Below are 24,438 nucleotides of genomic sequence, written 5' to 3'. Positions count from 1 at the left end.
TAAACTCTACATTGGTTAAAAATATTTTAAAAAGCTTTTAATTAAATATTGATTATAAAAGTAACTCTAATACTTACTATTGTCTTGCTGCTCTCCAGTCTTTCATTTCAACCTTCGGGAATTACTGCAAAAGTTGGATTTTTGAGAAAAGATGCAATTCTTTAAATTTCCTAGATGGAAAAGGTACAGATGTGGAAGACAACACTGCTAGTAACTTTGGCGCATCAAAGCTTTGTTACATAAAGTCAAGGCTTAAGAATACTGAGAAGCTGTTATTACATGGCTGTTACAGACCTACTTAACACAGGAATTATAGCCTTCAATCTAAATAAATTCAGTTGCCTCCAGTGCTTTTCAAAATCCAGTGCATTTTAACAGAGTGTGTGAGGTGGCATGTGACAACAAAAGAAAGCAACTTGCACAAGCGTTTGGATAATTCAGCAGACACTCAAGGATTATTGTCTGTATCAATTAAGTGCAGACCAGATTATTCTTGACCACAAATCATTCCCATATGATGACTTCTCTGTGAGTATGAGCAACAAATCTACATAAAACCAGAGCTGCTCATACCATGCTCACACCACCATATTGGTGGTGTCAGAGGAAAGGGACAATGGGATACAGAAATGAAATGATATTTGCATGAACCAGACCGTATTCACGTGAACTGTTCTCCACACTGCAACGCTCTGGAGCAGCACAGATATCCTGCAATGTTCCTGCTGTTGCTGCACAGAGGAGCTTCTGTGTCTGTGAGGCATCTCTCACGAGAGCTTCGTGTAGCCATGGTGCATGCCATGCAGTAAGGAAGATGTGAGAATGCAAGTGTGTCCTCTGTAGAAGCAAGATGATCAAGTGGTAGATGGTCAAATCATAGCACCATGGAACGATGAAGACTTCTTGCAATGCCATAGAATGGCAGTAGGAGAATGAGATCCTTGGGTAGCCGCTGCTTCAAAAGCACTATGGCTGAACTCTTGGATATTAGGGAAATGCTGGTAACAGCAGACATGGATAAACAATTGAATGATCTCTTTGTAATAGGTCTACAGCTACAGCAGTAGATTTAAAAACACCTCACGTTCTGACATTGAATCAAGTGAGGCTCCCCAGCAAGGTAATTGTTTAACCATGATGGGCTGACTTAATGTGCAGGCTGTATGGAATGTGTAGTGATGTGAGGATAGGGAGGATGAGTGAGGAAGGGACAGTAATTTAAGAGGAGCTGCTGGTGAATGCAGGCAGATTAGTGGTACATATGACAGAGAAATGAAAACGTTGTGATGCTGTGTGCAGTGTTCCTGTGGCTTTTAAGTGGGAAAAAAGAAACAAACAAACAAGCTCAATAATTATCATAAGGCTGTTTTCCATAAATGAGATCTGCAAAGAGTGCAGTCTGAAATAGGAGAAACAAATGAAGCGCAAAAGCTAAGGGTGAGAACTGCATTCTATGGAGACTGAGGAAAACTTGCACAGTTGACTAACTGAGGAATTTTCTGGACCACTGATGTTCCAGTTCACACTGTTAGACACCCTTCTATAAAAGTAATATTAAAATTTTTTTTTTTTTTTTTTTTTTTTTAAAGTCATGCCTTATTCAGCCCAGATGACAAAAACACACTTATCAAAAATGCTGGCGGCTGTTTTCTAATAAAGCTGTTGTAAGATTGTGCTGAACTTACTCTTGCTGCAGTGGAGGTAACAGATGCTGGAGGCCTCTCTGTTTTACATTCTGTGTCGATGCTATGATCTTTCTTCGGCAGTATTTCTTGAAAATTAGAGGAGATTGGAACTTCAAATTTCTTCCAATAGATGGTGTTTATTTTGAACTTGGTACTTTTTGTTGCAGTGAAGCAGGCAAGGTAGAAGCAGCTTTGGAAGCAGGCAGTGCCTTTTGAAAGAAGGTATGGGCAGTGCTGCGTGTGCTGCATCATGGCAGCATCATGGGCTGCGAGTCCTCATCTCTGGTGCTGATAACAAGAGGTTGCAGTATGGAAACACTTCTGAACATGTTGACATAGTGGACCCTATGTGCATTAGTTGCATGAAATCTATATTGCCAGTGAGTTAATAATCAAATGGTCTCTTGCTTAATTTTCTTTAGGCTTCTACTAACGCTACCTAATATTATCTAACAGTAATGACATATCAGCTTTCATTTTAACATGTTTCTAAGCCATTTGGTTGAAATAGGTCAGCATGGGGGCTCCAGGGAGGCTGGAACCAATCAGCCAGAGCAATAAAAGTTGTTTCAGGACAAACAGCATGGGCCTCAACATGCAGCCAGACTGTGCTGTGTCTCAGCGCTTCTCTGAATCACCACCGGAACCAAATGTTTGAGCTTGTAGCTTATGTGTGTGCTCCTCCAGGCGTTGTGCTGCTGTCTTTTGTGTGTTCAAAAAGAAAAAAAAAAAGAAAGAAATTTGCTGGGTAATGCAAGACCCATTCCTGAAAATACCTGAAGAGGAACAGTGGCAGCTTCTCTGGAGGACACTGATCGTTCACGCATCCTGACACAACCAGAGTGCTTATGAGTAGAAGTATTTTATGGAAAGAAATGTGGGTAAGGCCTGCAGGAGTCTTAACTTGGGCTTTGTATTTGGCCTCGCTTGTGTGTAAGTAATTAGCCCAAGATCCCATGATGGGATAGCAGGATCAGAATTGTGGTTCTATGGTTATGGAACTCTGGTGCAAAATTTCCTGTCCTTAAGCTTTTTTTTCTTCTGTGCTCCCCCAAATATAGAGCTAAATTATCCAATCTCTTTGGAATTCTGCTTAAAGAATGTTAATCAAAGGCAAACCTCAGGGTCTGGCGCAAATGTTTTGAATGTTTTAATTCATGATCGGATTTGTATAAAGAAAGGCTTCACATTCATGAATTCCAAAGCTCAGATTCAATCTGGTACTTAATTATAGTGTCTTAAAATCACTGCACAACATGACCCTTAGCTGACCCACAACTGTCCAAACTGGCACCAGGAAGAGCTGTGAACTGGCTTCATTCTTGGGAAACTAATGGAATTCTCTTTTGAGGTATAATGAAACAAAGCAGAGATTAAAGAAACACCTCTTTGGGGAACCGTGTCTTAGCAGTATCAGCACTGAGGGAAAACATGCACACTTCCAGGAATCTTCTTCTAAAAGACCATCTGGGCTTTGGTTTCAACACCTTCTTTACATTGATTACATAGTTCACTTCATCTGCTTCGAGAATGCTGGCCAAGGACTGGATTATTGTTTTCTGCTAGGCTCTGTCTTTACCAGCCTTGTCTTCATTAGTAACCCAGAACTTTTTGAATTCATGTTTGTGGGACTACTTGGCTGAAGAGAAAAGCAGTTTAACATACCTACTCTATGCTTGAAGTTGTGTTTGTTAGCTCATCTAAATTAGAAAGGTTGATTCCCTGAGTGCAAAGAGCCATCTATTGTACACTATTTATTACAGTGTAGAGTACACAGAAAAATCTATGACCGTGTGTATAATCAATGGATATCAAGATGTTACAATCACAAAATAAACAAGAGAGTTAGGCAAAGTGGACTACAATAACAAGAGAGAATAAATGGAAGGCTTACCTTTATGCTGGGCTCACCACAGGACACCAGAAGGAGGGATCTCCAGACAAGATCCTTCCCCACTGGCAGCCAGCTCTTAAATAGGTCTAGGAAGGGTGCAGCCAGGCTCCCCCCCTTCCGGCAGCACAGGAGAATTGCCTTCAGCTGTGCTGCTCTGGCTGGCTCATGGCTCGCCTCAGGTGATCAATCAGAGGTTCAGGCCATGACTCAGTAGTTCCCATACAGCAGTGACTCCTATTGCAGCTATGGTGAGCAGGAAAAAAGTCATTGTGTGATTTGGGGTTAAATTCTGAAATAGATCATGTGTCCATTTAGAGACATCTTCATAAACTGGGTTTCCTTTATCAGCACAAGCTATTTTCTCTTATTAATGAGTTAATGAATTAGATGTTTATCTTTCTCTGCATTCCCCTGTGCTTTTGCACTGGGAAAACTAATTCCAAATGGACAAGAGCATAGTGTCTCTTTTAACGTGCTAAATAACAGACATCACCTCATAGCATAACAATCTGCTTCATCACACAAGCAGGGTAATGGGATAACACTACCCCAATACCATTATCACTATTGTTCTCAAGCTCAGGCTGTCATATACTTTGTGTTTTGTCAGTGTAGCCCATCTGTCCCTCCTCTGAGAGCTGCCCATCTCATGAAACACTGGCATAGGGCACCAGCTGCTTCGTAGCCACAGCCTCAGCTTGTGCACTCGCTTCTGTTGTGTTAATACTCACAGTGTTGCTGCACTAGGAACTCATGTTTACTTCCAATAGTTTGCTCCAATATGCTGAATTCTCGCAGAATGAATCTCAAGTCCATCTAGAGAGATCTACATCACAGCTAGATTGAAGATGCCAAGAGCACATCAAGATAAAATGAGATCTAAGCTGGAACTAGTGGTGTGTGTGTGTTATCAGTGTGGATAGTACTGTGACGTTAGGCTAAGACTCACTAACAGCCTGAGAATTCTGTGAAGTTTTTCTCATGGCAGAACTTGAACTTTGTCCCAAAACCTTTTTGTGTCTCAGCTGTGCTGCTGGCTATCAGCATGGGTCACTCAGATACAGAGAGAACTTTGGAGTGCAAACCAAGGCATGCCTGTCTTCCAAAACACTGAGAGTTTTGGAAGTTAAAATACTTAAAATTTGCTTTTAAGTTAAGTTTGGCAAGATAACACTGTAAGGTAAACAGAAAGCTCAATGTGCTTTAACTTAATATATTGTGAGTCTCTCAATCCCGACGTTTCTTTGTATTGTAAAGCTCTCCAGGTTCTGTCTTTGCCTTTGCAAAACTCTGGTAGTGAAAACAGGTTGTTTCCAATCTCATCTGTTTGCAATTTTGCCAGAATTCTATTCCAGTAGATTTCAAGCTATGGATTTACAGATTTGATGTTCATACGTTTGGAATCTGTTTCGTTTCTAACAATAACTTCGCATTTTTCAGCTGTGCTTGTCAGCCTGCATTTTACTTTTATAAGATGTGCAGTTTTGTCATCTTAAATCATGTTGAGCCAAACTTTCATGGTGAATCTCTGCAGTTTTTCACACCAGTGTTATTTTTGCTTAGCTGTTCTGAAGACCGATTCAGAATAGTAACATCTTGTGTGTATGGAAAAGTTGCTGAGCGTTGCCAATAGGAACATCATTCCAGCTTGAGTGCTGCACGACTAGAGGTGTTCTAGGGTGGATCTGGTAAGAACACATACCAGAATTGTTGGCCACTATTTCCTTTGGTCATTATGAAGAGAATATTACAGTGCACGCAACATATTTGCATTTTTGTCACAAAGAAATTTGTTGCAAACTCATTTTCCCTCAGCTGTGTTTTGTAAGAGGAGGGCTTAGATGCCAAATGGCAGGGATAGAAAGGCATCAAAAACATTTAATTCAGCCTTTGCTGGCACATCACGCCAACAGCTTTGGTTTTTATTACAGAGGAAACCAATTCAGTTCTGCTGTATTTAATGACAAGTTGGAGGACATAGTAAATTCCTTTTAGCACATTCATGAAGCAGATGAGGAACGATTTGTCACAGTCTAGCCAAGAGAAAATTATTTTTGCATGTGTGACAACCTTACAGTGTACCATCTTCTCCCACCCATGTATCTCATAAGCTTCAGTTTAATTAAAAACAACCCTCAGTAAGGGAAGTTAATAAATCAATGGCATATTTTGATTTGTCCAGATTTATTTATAAAGATTAAGTATCTTTCCTCAAAGTCAACTGAAACTCTGCTTCCTTTCCTCCTTCATGCCTTGTCATCTCTGTGTTGATTTAACAGGAGAAGGATCTACTGAAGAGCTCAGCTCTCAGGCTTTATAAAATTCATAAATTTGTAATTTATAATCAGGCTGTATAATCTGTGGGAAGATGAGAAGTGAAAGAATAGTGTCCTCAAAAGAGGGTACAGCAAGCAAGAGATGTGTTACTCTGAAGTACAGGAAACGTGAACTCTGCGCAGGGAAAAGCTCCCTTAGTGCAGGAAAGCAGCATGCTCATAGCTCTGACCCCTTGGGCACCAAAGTCTGCCTTTCACAGGGCGCAGACAAGGAGCAAGAAGTGGAGATGATGATGGATGATGATGACTGTTGTCCTCGTGGCCTTTTACCATTCTCACTGATAAGTTTAACGTGAATGGGCTTCACTGCACTGTAAGCCCCCATTCTTGTTCTTACGCTGTGGGGACACAGGATGACAAGCTGCTTTCCTCTCTGCTGCAGGCCTTTGCATGTTCAGGCTGCTTTCACACACACCCTTCTTCCTTCTCTTTTCTAAGAAAAACTTAGAGAAGAAATTCTTCCAAGCCTCCTTCCTACATTGTCTTCCAGACTTCTGATCATTTATCATTCTTATTAACAACTGAAAATTGCACTTTTATCAATGAGAACTAGAATGAGAACTATGGCACTTTGACAGAATTAGAACAGAGTTAAATAGAAATGGCTGTACGTGGGGTGGAGTAAGAACTGGAACATGTTAGAAAAATACACAGCAGTGTCCTCCAAAAAACATCCCAGAATAGTTCTGTATACCTAACGATGCTAATGTTGTACGTGGAGATACATTTATTTCTGCAAATCATCCTGTTGTGGTTTATCACACTGTAGGAATTTTCTCACTTAAAACCTTCCCCAGTTTTATATTCAATTAGTTTTGTGTGTAATTTAAGTACTGGATTCCAAATTAGCCTGATGTATGTACCATTAAGAACAGGCAGACTGAGTCCCTGAGGCACGCAAGTGGTACATTGTTCCACAAACATATAGAAAACAAGGCAATAATTTTGTGACTGTTAGCTATTGTCAGACAAACCTACAGTTGCCCAGAACTCAGAGTGCTTGGGGATCTGCTGCATTTCAGAAACCATCTGGATGTGCCTACAATAAGCTTTGATTGTTGTCTCTTCCTGTTCTGAGCTATTTCTCATGTTGTTGTTTTGGCTGTATTCGGGATAGATGGATTTTTATATGAAGTGCTAGAGGTACATTGGCACAGCGTTTTCAGCTACTCTCCAGAGCTCCAAGAACTGTTTGAAAGCAACTTTCGTGTTGTGAAGTGCTGGATTATTTTTTGTTGGAGGAGCAATAATATTCATGGGCTCTTCTACCTGCGTGCTGAAGGGAGAAGTGATTATTTTCTGTGCAAGCTTAGAAGCATGGAGGTGTGTGAACTCAGACAGGGATTATATTTACTGTAAAAAGGACACAAAACTGAGATTTAACCTTTTATGCATGGTTGTGATCGCACGACTTTCCTTTAGTTTCCACACTCAAACTTTCAGAACTATCAATCTCTTGAAGATGGCAGATTTTTGTATGAGCTGTGCGTGCAGGAGAAAAAAAAATCCAGGTGGTGATGATAATTGATGATAAGTGTTATAAATGAGCACTCCTCATAATTAGAAAAAAAAGAGTGGGAAAACATGTGAAGTGTTTCCATACAATAAATAATCTGTTTTCTATTAATGTACAAAGTCATTTGCACAGCAAATAAGACACTGAAACAAATGCAATAACTGACAAATATATTTACTTTTATAACTATAATAATTTATTTTTGAAATATATCCACATATATATAAAATATATCATATATTTTGGCAAAGACCTCCCTTTCTTTGTTCAAACAAAACCTATTACCACTGTTTTAAGTCCATATAACCATTTATTTTATTTTTTTTACCATTAAGTTCCTTTTATTTTGCAGTTCTTGTTTTAGTCTCCATCTTCTGATAAAATATAATTTAATGTAATCTGGTTGCAGTTTAACTTATGCACCTTGGGGAAAGTCTGCATGAAGTTCAGTCAAACAAAAAAGCCCCAAACATCTCCAATGTCACAAGTAGGGGGGTTTCCTCTCTCTTTTTAAATTATATTACTGAACAAGGCTTTTTTTAGCTTACTCACTCTTGCATCCTCCTATAAAAATAAAAAAATAAGAATTCCATAATTTCTGAAGAAATCATTTACATTGAAAAGTGTCCAGGGGTGGATATAATAATCTTATTGCCAAGTTTCCAAGTTGTTCAGTGAAGAGATAACAATGTGATTTAAAGTACTAGCAAAGATGAATGTATGAACTATGGATGATAATGTACGTAGTGCTTTGGATAGTATGTGGTCCAGTACAGTAAACTCTTGTGTGTGAAGTTTCATTTGAAGTTCCACAGTCCTGCCCTTTCATCTCTAGGAAATTCTTTGGGATTAATTATTGGAGTTCTGCTCATCAATTACAGCACATCCCTAAACAATCACTGTAAATGTCTTTGAATGGAACTTCGTAGTGCAGGAATAATTTGTGCATAAATCTGGTAATCTATTGAATACTCAACGTATACTCTTAACTTGCTATAGTTTATAGTAATGTTTATATTAGATGTTCATATTTATTCTGCATAGATAATGTTATTTAAACATCTGCCACAGAGTTACAATATGATGATTCAGGCTTGCATACATTAACAAAGGAAACATTTTGTATCTGTTTATTCTTATTGAGCACCCACATACAGGCAACCTCTAACTCATCACCTTGTCCAATTACTGTTGCCCACATAACACTGGATGGATTCTTCAGACATGTAGCAAGCAGTAAAGTGAAACAGGATGTTTCTATCGTACTTTTTAAACCAGGTAGAAAAACGTTTCCTGAAACTCGCTGGAGTTTGGATCTGCCTTTGAATTTTTCTCCAGTGATGATCCGTTCCCTGCCAGGTTTGGTGACACAGATCCTTTACTGAGGTTCTCAGGAGGGGAGCATGGAGGGAGCTTCTTCATACAGGTTCACGTGCCCTCAGAACAGCACTGATGAAATGAAAGTGTTGCATACTGCTGAAGTCTCCGCTGGCATCAGACTGAAGCATCAATTTTGTCCATCTCAAGGGAGAGTTGTAGCTCAAGCTGTTGCTTCTGAGCTTCAGCAAGCAAATGTTAAAGCTGAAGAATCAAACAAACAAAACCTGCTGGGTTAGTCCGAACTGCCCACATCCCAACAGAACTCTGCTTCATCTTTTTGATTATAAACACAGAGAAAATCCTGCCCAGATGCCTAGCCAGCTCCGCTTACATACCTGTAACAAAAAAATTCTAGGGACTTCCCTCCACAGCTATAATGCTGGGGGTAATGAGGCGATTTGTATTTATTTCTGAAGTTCCCTATTTCTAAGGGCTGCTTCATTTCACCCAGAACTGGAAGTATTTGCTTATTGTGACACTGTTTTCATTTCTTATGCTGCAATAGTATTAAAGGTAGTAAGCACAGATTTGAAACTGGAATCTTCGGAAACTTGCTACGAGGTCACTGCAACCTCTTCATATCTGAAACTTAAAGCAGATTTATTTCCCCTCCAAATGTTTTTCCACAGCTTGTTTGGTTGCTGTACCTTGACAATGTCAGTTTTAGTGGAGCTGTGCACTGTCACGTGTAGCTTAAGTTGTACAGTGCTAACTGAGTAAAGAGATGATAGACAGGAACAGCTCTTACCCTTAAAGAAAAAAAAAAGGTGGGACTTTTTCCAAAGTGTGTGCTGGCTTACAGCCAGAGAATCCAATTCCTGAAGGAGCTGGAGCAGCAAGAGGAAGGTTGTAGTAATTGTGTGTAATACATTGTACTAAAAAAAAAAAATCTACTGGGCCAAATCTGCCCATAATGTTCAAATGAAAGAATTCAGGCTCACGAAAATACAAACAGAATTTTGGAGAAATATTTCTATTCAAGAGTAAACAGAAGTGGCCACCTGAGCTGTACCTGGCTGTTCAGAATCCTCCAAACTCTGCTACTGAACGAACGCGTGCTCCTCTTCCCTGCACTGGTCCTTCTCTGTTGTTTTCACTGATCCGTGATTTCTGAGGATGAGAGAACTGTTAATTTCCCCCAGTGTTCTCATCGATTACCCTTACACACCGATTCATGAAGTGACAGTGTCAGACTTTTCTTTAGATTGCATACAACTCTGCATTTTTCTTATTCTAAATGAATCCAATATTAAAAATGCTCTGACTTGTTCTGTTTAATGTCCCAGCTGGATAGGAGATCTGCTGTTTCAAGAATACATCATAAAGAGAAAACTGCACACAGTAACTAAAGCATTACTGTGCTGAGTCTGACTAGGACGGAGTTAATCAACTCTTGACACAGCAGCCCACGTGGTGCTGTGCTTTAGATTTGTGATGAAGTGTTGGTAGTGCACCACTGTTCTGGTATTGCTGACTGGTGCTTGCTTGGCATCAAGACTTTCTCTTTTTCCTCCTCTGTCCCCACCCCCAGAGTAGGCCAGCAGTGGCAAGAGATTGGGATGGAATAAAAGCAGGACAGGTAACCTGAATTAGCCAAAGCAATATTCCGTAACATCTAACTTCATGCTTAGCAGTAAACAGAAGAATTTTAGCTTTTACAGCAGCCATGGCTTGGCAAGTAGCTGGGCATCAGCCTGTGCAGGAGGTGCTGATACCCTCTGCGCTGCCTGTTGGCTTTTGGTGGTTTTTTCCCTCTTCACCTGTTAAACTGACTTTATCACCATGTTTGAGTTTTCTCCATTTTGCTCTTACCAACTTTTCCCTGATACCATGTGAGGGGGAAGGGAACAAGTGACAGTGTGTGTGCTTGGCTGCTACCCAGGGTCAGCCTATGCTACTAGATATGAGAATTTGATTTAAAATCAATACATTTCTCAATCAGCTTATTTTGATACACGCCTGTATAACCAAGATGTTATAATTTTGTATAACCAAGATGTTATAATTACAATATAATCAAGAGAGTAAGGCAAACAGACAATGATCACAAAAGAGAATAAGTGGAAGAGCTTACCCTTGGGTTGAGCTCACCAGAAGATACCAAAAGAGGGGATCTCCAGAACAGATCCTTCCCCTCTGGTAGCCAGCTCTTAAATAGGTCCAGGAGGGGTGGAGCCTGGCTCCCCCCCTTCCTGCAGCACAGGAGAATTGCCTTCACCTGTGCTCCTCTGGCTGACTCAAGGCTCACCTCAGGTGATCAATCAGAGGTTCAGGCCGTGACTCAGCAGTTCCCATACAACGCCATAATGAACTTGCATGAAATAATCAAATAATGTGGACAATTATTAAGAACAGGTACCCACCTTCTTCTGTCTTGCATTCTTCTGCAAAACTGCATACACTGTTTGTCATAAATATCCAAACAAGAGCACCGGAATGAAGGCTGGGAAATACTTTGATTCTGGCCTGTAGATCTTTTGCCTCTAAAGCTGCCTCTGTAGTTGGAGAGCCCATATGGCACAGTCCTCCTGTTGGGACAACCACAAATGTTGTATATTTTAGGAGCCAATTAAGGTATGTTAGGAAACAGAGCTAGTGATGCAAACAATAATGGCAAAAAAATATCAGACCCTATGCTTATGTAAAGTTCTCCAATCACAACTTCTCAGACAACTCAAGCTTTTATGAAGCTATAAAATAGCTAGAAAAAAAAAAAACCTCAGAAGAAGTTTATTGCATTGTGTTTAGGAATGTGACCCATGGAGTCTCAAATGTGAGAATAAGCAAGGTGATCTTCCTTGCATGATCTCCCAGAGAAAAATCATGCAGATACATATTCTTTACAGCAGCAGACCAAGAAATAGTAAGAATTCTCTGTATTTCCCAAAGTCTGGCACGCTTTGTTCACTTGTGGATTACAGCTAGTAATATCAGGACAGGACATGCTTCATTACTCCGTGCCAATGTCTCAAAAGTTATTCTCCTAAACGTTGTGAAAGTATCTCAATAGCAGATTCACAGCACACAACGGCTGGAGACTCAGCAAAGTTTCAGCGCACTCGAGGGCTGCCTATGCAAACCACAGATCCACAGAGATCCAAGGGTAGAAAAAGGAGTGGAGGTGGGAGAAAAAAAGAGTTGGGGAGAGGAAATAAGAGTGGTTACAGCAGGGTTAGAGGGAGGTTATAGGGCAAGGTCTGAATAATCAGTCTGGAAGCGCTAACTTCATGTACTTGGACTTCTTTCGTCTGCTTTCATAAAAACATCGTTAGGCTATTAATTGGGAAGCAGCTAATCTTCCATTTTCCCACACTCATGGTGGGCTGAAAGGTTCAGAAGCATTATTTTTGTAATCTCTGCAATAACTTCTGATGTAACATCAGTTCTGCTGATGCAAATCAGTTATTCAAACCTCTGCACTGCTGCTAGTACGTACTAGTTTGTAACAGCCTACCTCATCTTCCACAGCCTGGAGCAGAGCACGCCCATCATACATGGATCTATCCCAGAAAGATACAGAACCAGAAGCAGTGTTTCTGTGTGCTAGCAACCATGAGAGCAGCATCTGCTACTGAAAGACCTTCCGCTTAACATCTACGCAGAAACTGTTCTGTATCTTCAGCACTTCCTTCCTTCTGTGGCTGTGCCTCAACACCAGAGAAGATCAAGAATATGCAAATTAGTCCTAAGACTAAGAGTTGATTACTGAGTTGATTTTGTCCCTTTGTCTCATGCAGTCATTTGAGAAGCTGTCTGTTGTCCTCAGGGTTAGGGGCAAGTCTCCCTTTGTAACTAAACAGTATTAGTAATTTCATGCTGCCATGTTTTGTGTGTCTGTTCTATACTGTTCAGAGTAAGGAATGATAACTGGCTAATGCAGATACCTTCTGCCAGAACTGTTATATAGTCATATTTTAGATAATTTTTTTTTTGCTGCTGGCTTTCAGGGACAGAAACATGGAGAAGTTCCTGTATTTTTAAAGGTCAGAAATGCTGGAAACTCTCTGGGAAAATTCTGTTATTCAACTTCTTGCTCAGATTTAGGCTGGAGTGAAAGAAGGAATTTTGCTTGGTCTAACCAAATGTGAAACCCCTATTTCATGGCAAACAAATTGCAAAGGGATAAGGAACCTTTCACCGCTCTTACAGATGTCTTTCCGCACTGTATTAACAAGAAATGAAATACTGTGGTATTTTATTATTGTTATTTGAAGAGGTTCCTCGTTGAGTCCACTTTTCCAACATATGATACCTTTTTTCTTATTCTAATTATGTAAATGCATCTCTCTGTGGGACCAGGCTGTGGCTTGGCCTGTGTCAGAGGTTTTGCCTTCCCAGCTGGAGAGGCAAAAGGGCACACGTGCTTAGTTGCTGCAGTTCGCAAGTCATAATCAACTTCAGTTTCACATTAACAGCTCAGTACGGGAACTATGGGCCCATTACATGTCTGCTGGCTTTCTTAAGAGACAGTAAATTCCAAGAGACTGGCAGGGGTGGCCAATATGGTGTAATTACAAGTGATAAGAACCATGAATCGCAGCCCTAAGCAAAGGAGGAGGCTGATATTTCAGATAACACTTCTGATCTTTCTAACGAAGCGCCTTCTGTTCTATGCAACTTGCAAGCTTGATGCTTAGTTAGAGTATGCTTCATAGCTAAGAAAATGTATTCGAGCTTCATTCTCAATGGTCCAAAAATAAATGCAAATGCAAAGTTTTCAAGCATAAGAATTCTATCTAGAATGCCCAAGCAAACATTTTTGTGAGCTTATGCGCTCGTTTATTAATCAGAGATGGAAATGTAATCGTTCTCCCAGTATGTCTGTTCTTAATTTCTAAGGCAAAAAATTCAAAACCAAAGGAGATGAACTTCAATAGCGTCTCAGAGTCTTTTCAGCAGGATTCAGAAAGAGCTACATAATATGGCTGGTGTTTTCTTGCCTGTCAGGGACTCAGATGCGACTCATAAATCACATCATTTAAGCAAATGCTAGTATGTGCATGGCTATCATTCCAGCAGCTGAAAATGTTACTATTTCAAGTTAGTTCATGCCACTTTCTCAGTACTTCAGAAGTGAGAAGAGATGCCAGAGAGATTCATTTGAACAAGTATCAGAAGCATTTGCCTAGCAGCATTACTTAATCTTAGATTGTTACAGGTGATTAGCAAAAGGCTGCTTGTGCAGGAAATTATATGGTGCTGCAATGCTCGGGTTCAAACTGACAGATGTAGAATCTCAATTTCAGTACGCTCAGTGGAAATTATTATCAGCATTTAATTGCCAACCAAGCATCTGCTTAGCTAAGAAGTCACTTTGCTTTTCCTTTCAGGTGAGGTATCTCTCTTCCTCAGTCAAAGCTTGCTGCTTTCACATAACAGGGCAGTCTGTCTCCCCACAGCGAAGATGAGGGACAGCTGAACTAGGCAGAGGCCCATTTCTTGGCTAGCCTCTTGCTGGGCTCTGGGGATCCTGAGCAATCAGTTCCCCCGCACTGTGTTCCTTGTGGTTATGATCAGCTCCTTCAGCACGGGCTGAGAGCCATTTAGGAAATTTTTGAAAACTTCTGTTAAGACCCACAGATTTAAAGAATTAAAGAAAAAATGTCTGCACAAGTATGGCCTGACCTTCAAATCAGTACCCATCACTTTTTCCTTTTGGAGAACAGAATTCTCCTCAAGCAGTAAAATGGGTTTCTGCATATTAAAGAGCAAATGGGCACTGTGTCCTTCATGCCTTTTTTCTCTCCAAGGAGACCAAGCAAACCCATGCAATTCTGGATCAGCCTATCCAATTGGGATCTGCAAATCGGACAGTCAGATGCATTCTGGACCATTTCTGTACTTGCACCCACAAAACACAACATAAAAGCTCTGCTACTGAAAGTCAACTAACTCTTGAAGCAAGCTTTTGCCTTTAAATTAACAGATACAGGCTTTTTTTTAAAAAAAAGCACAAGTCCTGAGTGATGGTTGAAACAGTCATTCTAAACCTAAACCAGAGATACTGGCGCGAGTTTCCAAAGAAAGAACTGCTCACTGAATGACCACTACCTTCGAGTCTAATTGGGAAGAGCACAGTTTGCTTATGTCCAGCTGTCCCTCATTCATACTATGGTGAACGTTCAGGATTCAGGCAGCCAAATCCAAACGGTTTATTTTAATTCTTGTAACATGTGGCTGAGTTTCTCATGCTGTGTTATAATTGACCTATGAGCTGCTATTATTTTCTACTTTCCCAGCCACTTAAGCGCAGTAGATACCTCCAGGGCACTTGAGAGTTTCAGCCAAAACAAAGGGATGAGGGGGTTGCAGCATTCATCTTAGATGCTGTGATTTCAGTATTCAGCAATATATTTTCTGGCAGGTATCCAGGCCAGCAAGGCTCCCAACTGTCTCCAATGTTCTCAGACAATCTTAACATGTATGAGATCCCTGCAAGGACCACTGAGAACAAAGAATGCCAAAAGAAAGCAAAAATTAACACAGTACAAGTAAACCCAAACCCATCTAGGATTAGAGATGTTGGGGAAAATAACAGATATTTCTATGTTCAATTTCACATAAAGCTACTGCAGGAGAGAAACTGGCTGCTCCTAAAGTTCACTCCAGCTGTCTGCAAGAGGTATAATTTGTTTAAATGTGAGAAGTTTACAACAGGATTTCCTCCTCTAATATCTATTCCTCCTCCTCCTCATTTAAGATGTAAATGCAGTGTTCTTCAGGGATGTTCTTCAGAGAAGACTTGGACATCTTGGTCTTGTGTCATTCTAATCATGTGCTCTATCCAGAGAAATTGTACATTTTCTAATTAGCTTTTCACAGTTATAATTATTTTCAGATGAGATAAAGGTTTGGCTGTAGAGTGTAAATACTTGTTTATTTCCCACCTCCTCCTTTTAGTAGTAGTCACTGCTCCTGTACATCTACATAGGCTACTGTTATGCAGAAAGCTCTAACTCCAAAACCTTGCTGGATTTGGTTTTTCTTTCACTGTTTTTTTTTCTTTTCTTTTCAGTCTTATACTTTTAATTAATACTTGCTAATTTGGGAGGACCCCAAATTAATTAGTTATTGCTAACTTAGGCAGTAAGCCAGGACTGCACATATCTACTTCAGCATACAGCCTCACTGATCAGATGAGTTCTTGGATTTACTTCCTGCTGGGATTCTATGGTATCCAAGTAACTACTGTGAGAGAACTGAAGGCAGATTGTTTCCCTGGGCATCTTCCTTTAGCATCCCAGCAGCCTTAAAACAACGCAGGCTTGAGCAAAACCCCACTATCTACCTAGCAAAATGCACACCTGTCTATTCACCTCAGACTCAGTTACCCAGTGTTGTCACAGTCAACTGAAAAAAGAAAACGGGCTGCATGCACAGTGTGTAGTATTTCTAGAAAGTGAGAAATGCGATGTGGAGGACACTTGTGCCTTGGTGCAGTGTTCTGAACAGCCAGTCAAACCACAGCAGGTGACAAGCTGACACTTGCAGCTGTTGTTATCAACTGCAGTTTGGGTTTGGCTGGCAGTCATAGGAAAGTTCTTATCCAGGATGCTTGCTGGGGAAGATTCTGCTGGGAGGTCTTCACAGTACTTCTCTTGACAAAAACACAGGAAACCCAGCAGGAGTGATTTCTGTTCAGCAGTAGAACAGAGAGGTAGAACTGGGCTTCAAAGAAGCAGCCCATAAGAAATAAGTAATACCTTATTTCTTATACAAGAGCTGGTGGCCATGCAGTCCTTTTTACAAAATAAACTGATTCAAAAGTCAATGAATTAATCAATATTGCAGTGAATGTATTATTCATTTCTAAATCACAGGAGAGGACTCATGTTTAATTATGACAAGGTTATGTATAATCAGATTTTTCTTCTTTGCGTGAAATTATATAAATGCCTATAATTTCACAAGCAAAGACAACTCAGCAATACAACCTGCATCAAAGCAGATCTGGAGAATAATTACATCATAAATGAACAGCCAAATCAAAACAGATGCTTTTTTTATTAAAAGTCTTAATGTAAATTTTAATTTCGGCACTAGAAATCCTTATCTTGTAGCTGGCAGAAGGATGTTACGTGTTTCCTCTATCAAATGTGATCAGAAAAACATCTGAGTTGAATGAAACTTGGAGTGCATTTCTTCAGACTATTGTTTAACATGAATACCTCTCTCAAAACAGCAGCTCCCATATCCTTCAGTACCTCACACCAGTTCTGATCTGCTCCCAGTTTAGTGGCAAGTGCTGTGATTGTTATTTAAAAAAATACAGAACTGGTGTAGTATTTTCTGTCTGTGAGGCCCAAGCTCCCGTTACTCCTTTTTCTTCCTCTGACAGGCAGGGAATGTCATCAGTGAGGGGGCAGCTCTAAAGCAAATAGGCTGGGGTAAATCACAAAAGTCAAGAACGGCTGAAAAATAAGATAAACAAAGTGGCAAATGGCAGGATTTTCACAGCAAAACTTGGAGTATTTATTCTGGTTCCTGAAGTTCCCACAGAAAACACTTCCAGCGCGTGCTTCTACCGCTCCCCGCAGCTTTGTAGAGTTAAAACCCACTGCTGGTTTAAAAACAAAGCAAGCAAGAACCTAGGGGAAAACAAATAGCCTTAAACTTTAAGGCTGATGGAAGTGACTGTGGTTTGATGGATCTAGAGAATGCCTATTCTTTGTTTATTCTTACAATTAGACCAACATGAGCAGCTGTAGTGAAATGTCGAGGCAGCAGCTATTGGTGTGTCTCATCCCTGACCCCGTCCTCTGCGGGGCTGGGTCCCACAGCGCCGTGGGATTTAGTCTTTAGAGCCAAATAATAACTGCAGGTCTTTCTGAGGATACTGCTGTTAGGACATCAGTACCTCAAGTAGTGTAAATAAGGTTCTCAGGAAGAGGATATATTCTACATTTAGATGTGGAGGGCGTGCAAGCTGTGCATGTGTCAAAGACATTTAAGGTGAACATTGCTGAACAGTGCGGGGTGAGATCTCAAAAAAAATTAGTTTAAGAGCAGTTGGTTAGGAGAAATGAGCAGAACACAAAGCAGGAGAGTGTGAATTTGGGGCAGCTGCTGGAATGGGAATTGTTTCAATTGGACAGAAGACATTCACTAAAAACCAAAGCCATTCCTACTTATTTAACTTAGGATAAGGGAACACTGGATCTAGTTCATCCAAGAGAGTATTATGACCCTTGTTTTCAAAGAGAATAGGCATGCGAAAAGCAAGCTGAGCTATTTCTTAGCCTAGAAGAATCTTGCATTTAAGTTAAAGATTGTGTCATTATATTGCATTACTGAACTACTCTGAAGGTGTTTTTCCTCAATGTTAGTATTTATCTTGCTGCTTTCAGAATTCTAATTGTGCAAACGACTTGCACTGCTCTCGCTAATAAGGTGCATGCATTTTAATAAAGGCAAATGAGAGGCAAACTGACTTGTCTATGTAAGAATATGCATGAAAGCTGAGGGCAGTCAACAGAGATGTGAAGTCAGTGTGCAGAAACAGAAGTGTTAAGGGATTTAATTTGAAACCCGTGAGCTGTGTTTGTAATAATGGCAAAGAACAAGATGTCAGGAGGCTTATCTGCCATGAATGCGTGAGGTTAAAGCTGTGCCAACTCACAGTGTGAAGTCAATACATGCTTTACATATGCAGGAAAAATAACTGCTTGTATAATCAGCCTAATAATTAAACCAGATTGTTCATCATGAAGTATAACCTTAATAGAGAAAGCTTATTACTGTTTTCAGTAAATTGATTTGAAATACTCTCCCTTTGATGAAGTTCTGTGCAGCATTTTGTCATAGAAAAATCTTCCAGCTTTTAGAGTCAGAGATTTACCATCTCATTTAAGTTTTCAATAAAACAGTTGTAACTTAAAAGAAAAAAAATAGTTAACATTCCTCATTTACATCAATTCCTTTTATCTGCTTTATGCCTGATTAGTTTTTTTCAGCAATGAGTATGGCCACAGATTCCATAGTTTTATTTAATTAATGGTTACTGGCTTGCTAAGATTTTTGTTTTGTCAATTTGGGCTGCGTTAGGACAAGTGATGCACGTGCATAGTCTAATTTGGAAGTCTTCAAATGTAAGGCAAACTTCATGCACAAAGTAAACGCAATTAAACATAAGATTCATTACTTGATCACTTCTGGCACTTGGTTCTGATGTTGAACCGTGTGTGCCGTTAAACAGATCAACTCTGCCTGGCCTGCAGCCACTCCTTCATCATGATGCCTTTGGCTAGGCAGAACTTTCAGTCTGATCTATTAAGATTATAAGCAAATGCTTAATTGTTTTACAGAACAAGAAATCTTTAGCTGTGTTCCTTTATTTCCAGTAATATACAGGATAGTGTGTATATTTACCTACTGATGGAGATAATCCTCAAAAAATAGTGGAATAACAATACTTTATAGTAAGGGTGAAAAGTTCTTTCAGTAAGATTATTCAGGCTTCCTTTCAGTAAAACACAATCTAAGTACAGAGGATCACAGCAGCAAATGCAAAGATAACAGATCCAATTCTTGCTCTCACTTTATCCATCCAATCCTGCTGATTCAGAAATTTATGTAACCGGGAGACAGAACTGTTAGATTACGTAAAGTGGTTTTTATAACATGGCCACAGAATTCATTCAGTTACTCCTCTTGCGAGCATAAAGAAATACAACATAAACTTTTGCTTTGATTTAGCCTCCTCAAGAAATCTGGTAGTTTGAGTGAGGAAGTGCCCTGACAAACATTCATCTATGCTAATTCTCCTTAGAAAGTTTCTGGACTATTGCCACAAATTCTCATTATACTTTATGTCAGAAGGCCACTTTACTATCTGATACTGTGTCCTCATGACAGCATTACTTCCCTACAGTACTTTTAATTGTTTCCTAGTTATTCCGAGCATCTATCGTGTTTCATGCTTACTAACATTGATGTCATTAACTGAAACGCAGAACCCCTCTGAAGAAGTGCTTTCCTCAATATGTGGAATTAAGCACTAAGCTGCAGCTGTGTTACATCAGTAGGTACTGTTTAAAAGACAAGTCATTCTTCCTCTCTTAAAACGGCTGTAACTATAGATCAAGATATGAATCAAGATAAGCATAATTAGTAACGTGATAAAAAGCACATTGCAAACTAATTCTGAGTAACCAATCTTATCAGCGAGAACAATTTACCAGCTTTTAATTATCTTTATTGTGATATGTTAACTGTTGTCTGCACCACATAATTGCATTATTCTGTTCTGATTTAGCAGACTTTCTTTAGGACTACTTCTGTCTTCAGACTGTCACTGTTCCCAGCATGAAAGTCCTACGCTGTCAAAACAGCACTGGTGAGCTCAGTGCTCTGGACTCACCCAAATGGTTCACAGACAAGTAGAAAGCAATACTCAAACGTGTGCACAGACAATTTCTCATTTAATTGGGAATAGCTGCAGTCAAACAGTGCACATTCTGCCATCACATGCTCTTCTTCACCTATCAACTTGCTGATCTTTCTCAGAGAGGGCAGAAATAGGATTTGTATTGGAAAGGCCTCTGCCTCAAGCACTGCTTTCATTGAAATTTTAACCATTTCCTCAGGGAGAGACAGTGATTTGTTTTGGATATAACACAACAATGCTTAATAGCATCTTCTGTTGGGAAGAATTGGGGAAAGAAACCAGGAAATAAAATTTGTGAAGTGTGGACAAAAGAGTAACCTGGACAAAGAAAATATTAGGGAATTTTTGCCAAGAAATGATAAAGTACAGGATATAAATTAAGACAAATGAGAAAGGGGAAAAAAAATAGAAAAGAAGCATAAAGTAACAATAACATAGTAAAAGGCAATTGTAGTGTTTGATGTAAGAAATAAAACTGGAAAAGGTACCTTAGAAGCAAGTAAGCAGGAAGATCAGAATCAACAGCTTTCAGAGTTGGGTACCAGCACAGGCTGCCCAGGGCCACAGCACCCAGTCAGAGCCCACAAAGCATTTGCACAATGCCCTCAGACACAGGGTTTGACTTTTTAGGCAGCCATAGAATGGCTTGGGTTGGAAGGGACCCTAAGGATCATCAGGTTCCAACCCGCCTGCAGCAGGCAGGGCCACCAACCTCCAGAAGTCCTGTATGAAGCCAGGAACTGCACTCAATCCTCGTCCTTCCCATTTCAAGATATTTCATTCTATTTAAGAAACATGCTCCAAAAGTTTACTGACTTGTAACCAAGAGAGACACATCTGGATGAAAATCAGTGCACCTTTAGGAGTAGAGGTACCAGCAATGGACACAAAACACCTTTACACTTTTTGGTCAGGTTGATGGTCAGACATGAGGATCACAAAGATCTTTTCCAACCTTAAAGCATTCTGTGAAAACCTCTTTTCTTCCAACAGATTTTTCCGGTTTCCTTGTCAGTGTTTGATCCTTAAAGATACATTTGAGCCACATTTTTATTAGTAAACATTAAAATTCTCAACAGCATGCACACGGCAACATGAAAGCCCTGTTTATAAACAGATGTGCAGTCTGTACAGATCCAATGTTTACTTCCATTAAGAAGTTGTGTAGCTTGTTTGGTATATCAACATGCAGGCCTGATGTCTCTCATTCACATTCAGAAATACATTTACATACCTGAGAGCTATGCTGTTATTTTATGTACAGTTGACTTTGAATTAGTAAGGTGTGAATCATAGGCCCAACAGCTTAATATCTGAATTATCTTAAATACCTCATTGCTAACGCTATATATAACATCAAAATGCTTTACATCTCATTCTCTACTTTAAGTATGTGTTGTAAGGGTGGATGTTCATTGAGTGACATCATCTGGAACGGCCACAGCCACGTGTTGGTAGTTGGGCTAGATGATCTATTGGTCTTTCCAACCTCAATGACTTCATGATTCTGTGACATGTCGCTTCCAGTTAAGAACACTCTGCATCAGTGAATTAATGCTCACTATTAATTCTAAAGGACTGCATACAAATTTTCCTAACGGAATGAAAGCAAACAAATAACTCATTGACTTCTGTGAACATATTATATGTTCAGGTTGGTAGAATTTCAAAGGACTTGTCATCCTGCATGGCCTCGACTTGGGATGCGCAAGAGAATTTACAAATTCAGTGCTGTAAATCCTATTTAAGTTAACTTACCCTACTGCTACTTTCTGTCCTTTTCTACTCCTTTTGTTATTTTAATCTGATGCTGTGCAATTGATCCAAAGGAGTACAAGGCTAACAGAAACGTTCCCAAATTGCAGTCAGTGCAGTACTTGGGGTGAGAAGTCTCAGTCATACAGCTCTAAGCATCCGACTGCTGAAGCTCATTAAATGAACTCTAATGTTAGATTCATCAGCTCTCCTGATGACTTTTTAAATGAACTGATCACTTGAGTTTCTACAGGACTGATACCATTTAGCCTATGAAAATCTTAACAGATCCTTGAAGCTATTTTAGTTATCAGACAGGATATGTACAATGGCCCAGGAGGACGCAAACCCTTTGGCTGTAGGCAAAGCATCACTCCTCCTGGACCATTTTTTCCAATTGGACGCTGTCTGTACCGGCTCCTGCCTTACTGGGAGCGCTTCACCCCTCTGACCTGGGAGAAACTCAGAATTTCCACTTCGTGGGAAACATCATGTTTTCAAAAACTGTTTTTATTATGGATTGAAACAAAAGCTTGTTTACCGTTCCCATAAACATAATTATCCGAGACACTTTTGTAACGCTTTATGTCTGGTACGCTGAGTTTTCAAAAATTAAACTCAAAGCATTTTCCGCCGTGCTTTTTTTATCAGAAACAGCACAACTGCACAAAAAGGAACAAACTGCTTATTGTTCCTTTCCCGAACAGTGGTTTATTAGGAACAGCTTTCTCCTCCAAAATACCAGCTCCTTCCCCCACGCCCGCTTTCCCTCAGCGCGGGGATGCGAAGCGACCGGCTCTGCGTCAGCCCACGGAACCCCGCAGGTGTCGGGTCGGGCACGGCCGCGAGGCAGCGCCCGGCGGTGCTGCGGGACCCCTCGTCCCGCCCTGACCTCGCAACGCGCGGCGCCGCCTCCCCCCGGCGGCCCTCCGGCCGAGCCCTGCCCTCCCCGGCGGGCGCCCCCCGCCCGTTGCCGCCCCGCGGCGGAGCCGAGCCCGCCCCGCAGCCCCCTCGCCTCCCGGCGACCCGCGCGGGGCTCCGCGCCCTTCGCGGCCCGGCCCGCCATTTCGCGGCCCGCCCGGCCCTCACTCACTCGGGGGTGTTGATCCAGATGATGTCGAGGTGGCAGTAGTAGACGCACTCCTTGTCTTTGTAGGTGTAACAAGTGCAGCGCCGTGCTCGGCGCCTCAGCACCCCGCCGTCCGCCTTGGCCCTGCCGCCGCCCGGCACCGCCGCCGCTCCGCTCTCCTCCCGCTGCTTCTGCCCCAGCGCCGCCGAGCGCGGATCTCCGCCCGCCGGCAGGGAGCGGGGCCGGGGCGGCGAGGACCCTGCGCCGCGAGAAGGCAAGAACAGCGCTGAGCGACCCCTCGGCAACCCCGAGCCCTGCAGCCCCTTCCGCAACGGGACCCCGAGCACAGCGCTCCCGGCAAACTTTCCGAGCTCTTACGAGCACCGTTATGCCATTACTCGGTGCAGTGCAGCCCCGCAGGTTGGGGAGCACGGCTGGAGCCGCTGGGTTCTTAACCCACGCGCGGCCGAGTGATGTCTTTGGTGCCCAGTTAGATAACGCGCGTCGGACCGGGCTGCTGCCTTTTGAAAGAAGGGCAAAAAAAAAAAAAAAAAAAAAAAAAAACCACCAAAAAAAAACACCAACCAACGAAGCAGCCTTTCTTTGTGTGCACGCGTGGAAATGGCAAAGAAAGAAAGAAATTCACGTTACCTGCAGTCGATGTAATTGTAAGTCCAAAGAGGAACAATAAGCCCAGCTCCATTAAACCCAAATTGCACGTTAGTTGACTGCAGGCAACGGTGAAGTGCAGAGGCGGCGGAGCCGTTGCGGACGGGCTCGCAGCGGCGTGCAGGCAGCGATATCCTCGGGCTGGCGGCACACGCTGCTCCGCAGCCGCTTCCCACGCGGAGGTGAGATCGGCTGTTCTCCCACGTAGTTCTTTTACTTCCAGTGCAGGCTTAGTCCTGAAGGGGAGAGCGTTGTCAAAAGAAGGGAAGCTCCATCGCTCGGCTTTTCTCACACTCACGCACACACACCTCCCACCCCACCCCCAAATCCGATCTCAGAAACCGGAGCTGCTGTTTCCCAGCTGCAGCCGCCTCCCGCCAGCGGACAGCTGCAGCTCCGGGGCGGGCTCTGCTGGCACTGCCCGCCCCCGGCCCGTCCGTGCAGGTGAGGCGCAGGCGGCAGCAGCGCGCGGCGCAGCCTCTTTTATCGGCAGCGGGAGGCGCGTCCCTCCTGGTGCTGCTAATGGGGCTCCCGGTCCGTCGCTTTTCAGAGGTCTGCAGTTTCAGGAAGGCGGCTTGTGTGATAGGAACAAGAGCTTGTGATTCAAATCTGACTTAGGAAATTAAGGAAGGGTTTCATACTGCATGCATACCTGGCACGTGTGCCTAGAACAAGACTGCTGTACGTGGCTCTGTTATCAGCATCTAAACCATTCAGTGCTAGTAGGCAAGATTTAAGGGCTAAAGGA

At 41.6% G+C, this 24,438-nt stretch overlaps 1 protein-coding gene across 2 annotated transcripts; it reads right to left on the bottom strand.

The window, feature by feature from the left end:
* Positions 1–7,649: 7,649 nt before the first annotated feature.
* On the bottom strand, positions 7,650–24,114 carry EDN3 (endothelin 3). Of its 2 annotated transcripts, XM_042834464.1 has the most exons (6): positions 24,011–24,114; positions 23,673–23,926; positions 23,046–23,280; positions 11,175–11,339; positions 9,824–9,921; positions 7,650–9,012 (listed from the first exon to the last, which is right to left on the bottom strand). In XM_042834464.1, exons 2-5 carry the CDS (start codon positions 23,722–23,724, stop codon positions 9,852–9,854), a joined length of 522 nt encoding a protein of 173 aa, XP_042690398.1. In that variant the 5' UTR covers positions 23,725–23,926; positions 24,011–24,114; the 3' UTR covers positions 7,650–9,012; positions 9,824–9,851. The 2 variants fall into 2 exon arrangements, with proteins under 2 accessions (XP_042690398.1, XP_042690399.1); XM_042834465.1 differs by having other exon boundaries at positions 9,813–9,921; positions 23,673–24,112.
* Positions 24,115–24,438: the final 324 nt, after the last annotated feature.

This window comes from Centrocercus urophasianus, unplaced genomic scaffold (assembly GCF_019232065.1).
Source record: "Centrocercus urophasianus isolate 14NV4802_14NV808 unplaced genomic scaffold, USGS_Curo_1.0 seq_46, whole genome shotgun sequence".
In the NCBI taxonomy this organism is placed as follows: Eukaryota; Metazoa; Chordata; class Aves; order Galliformes; family Phasianidae; genus Centrocercus; species Centrocercus urophasianus.
The sequence above is the reverse complement of the archived record's forward strand: the minus strand, read 5'-3'. Positions and strand labels throughout refer to the sequence as shown.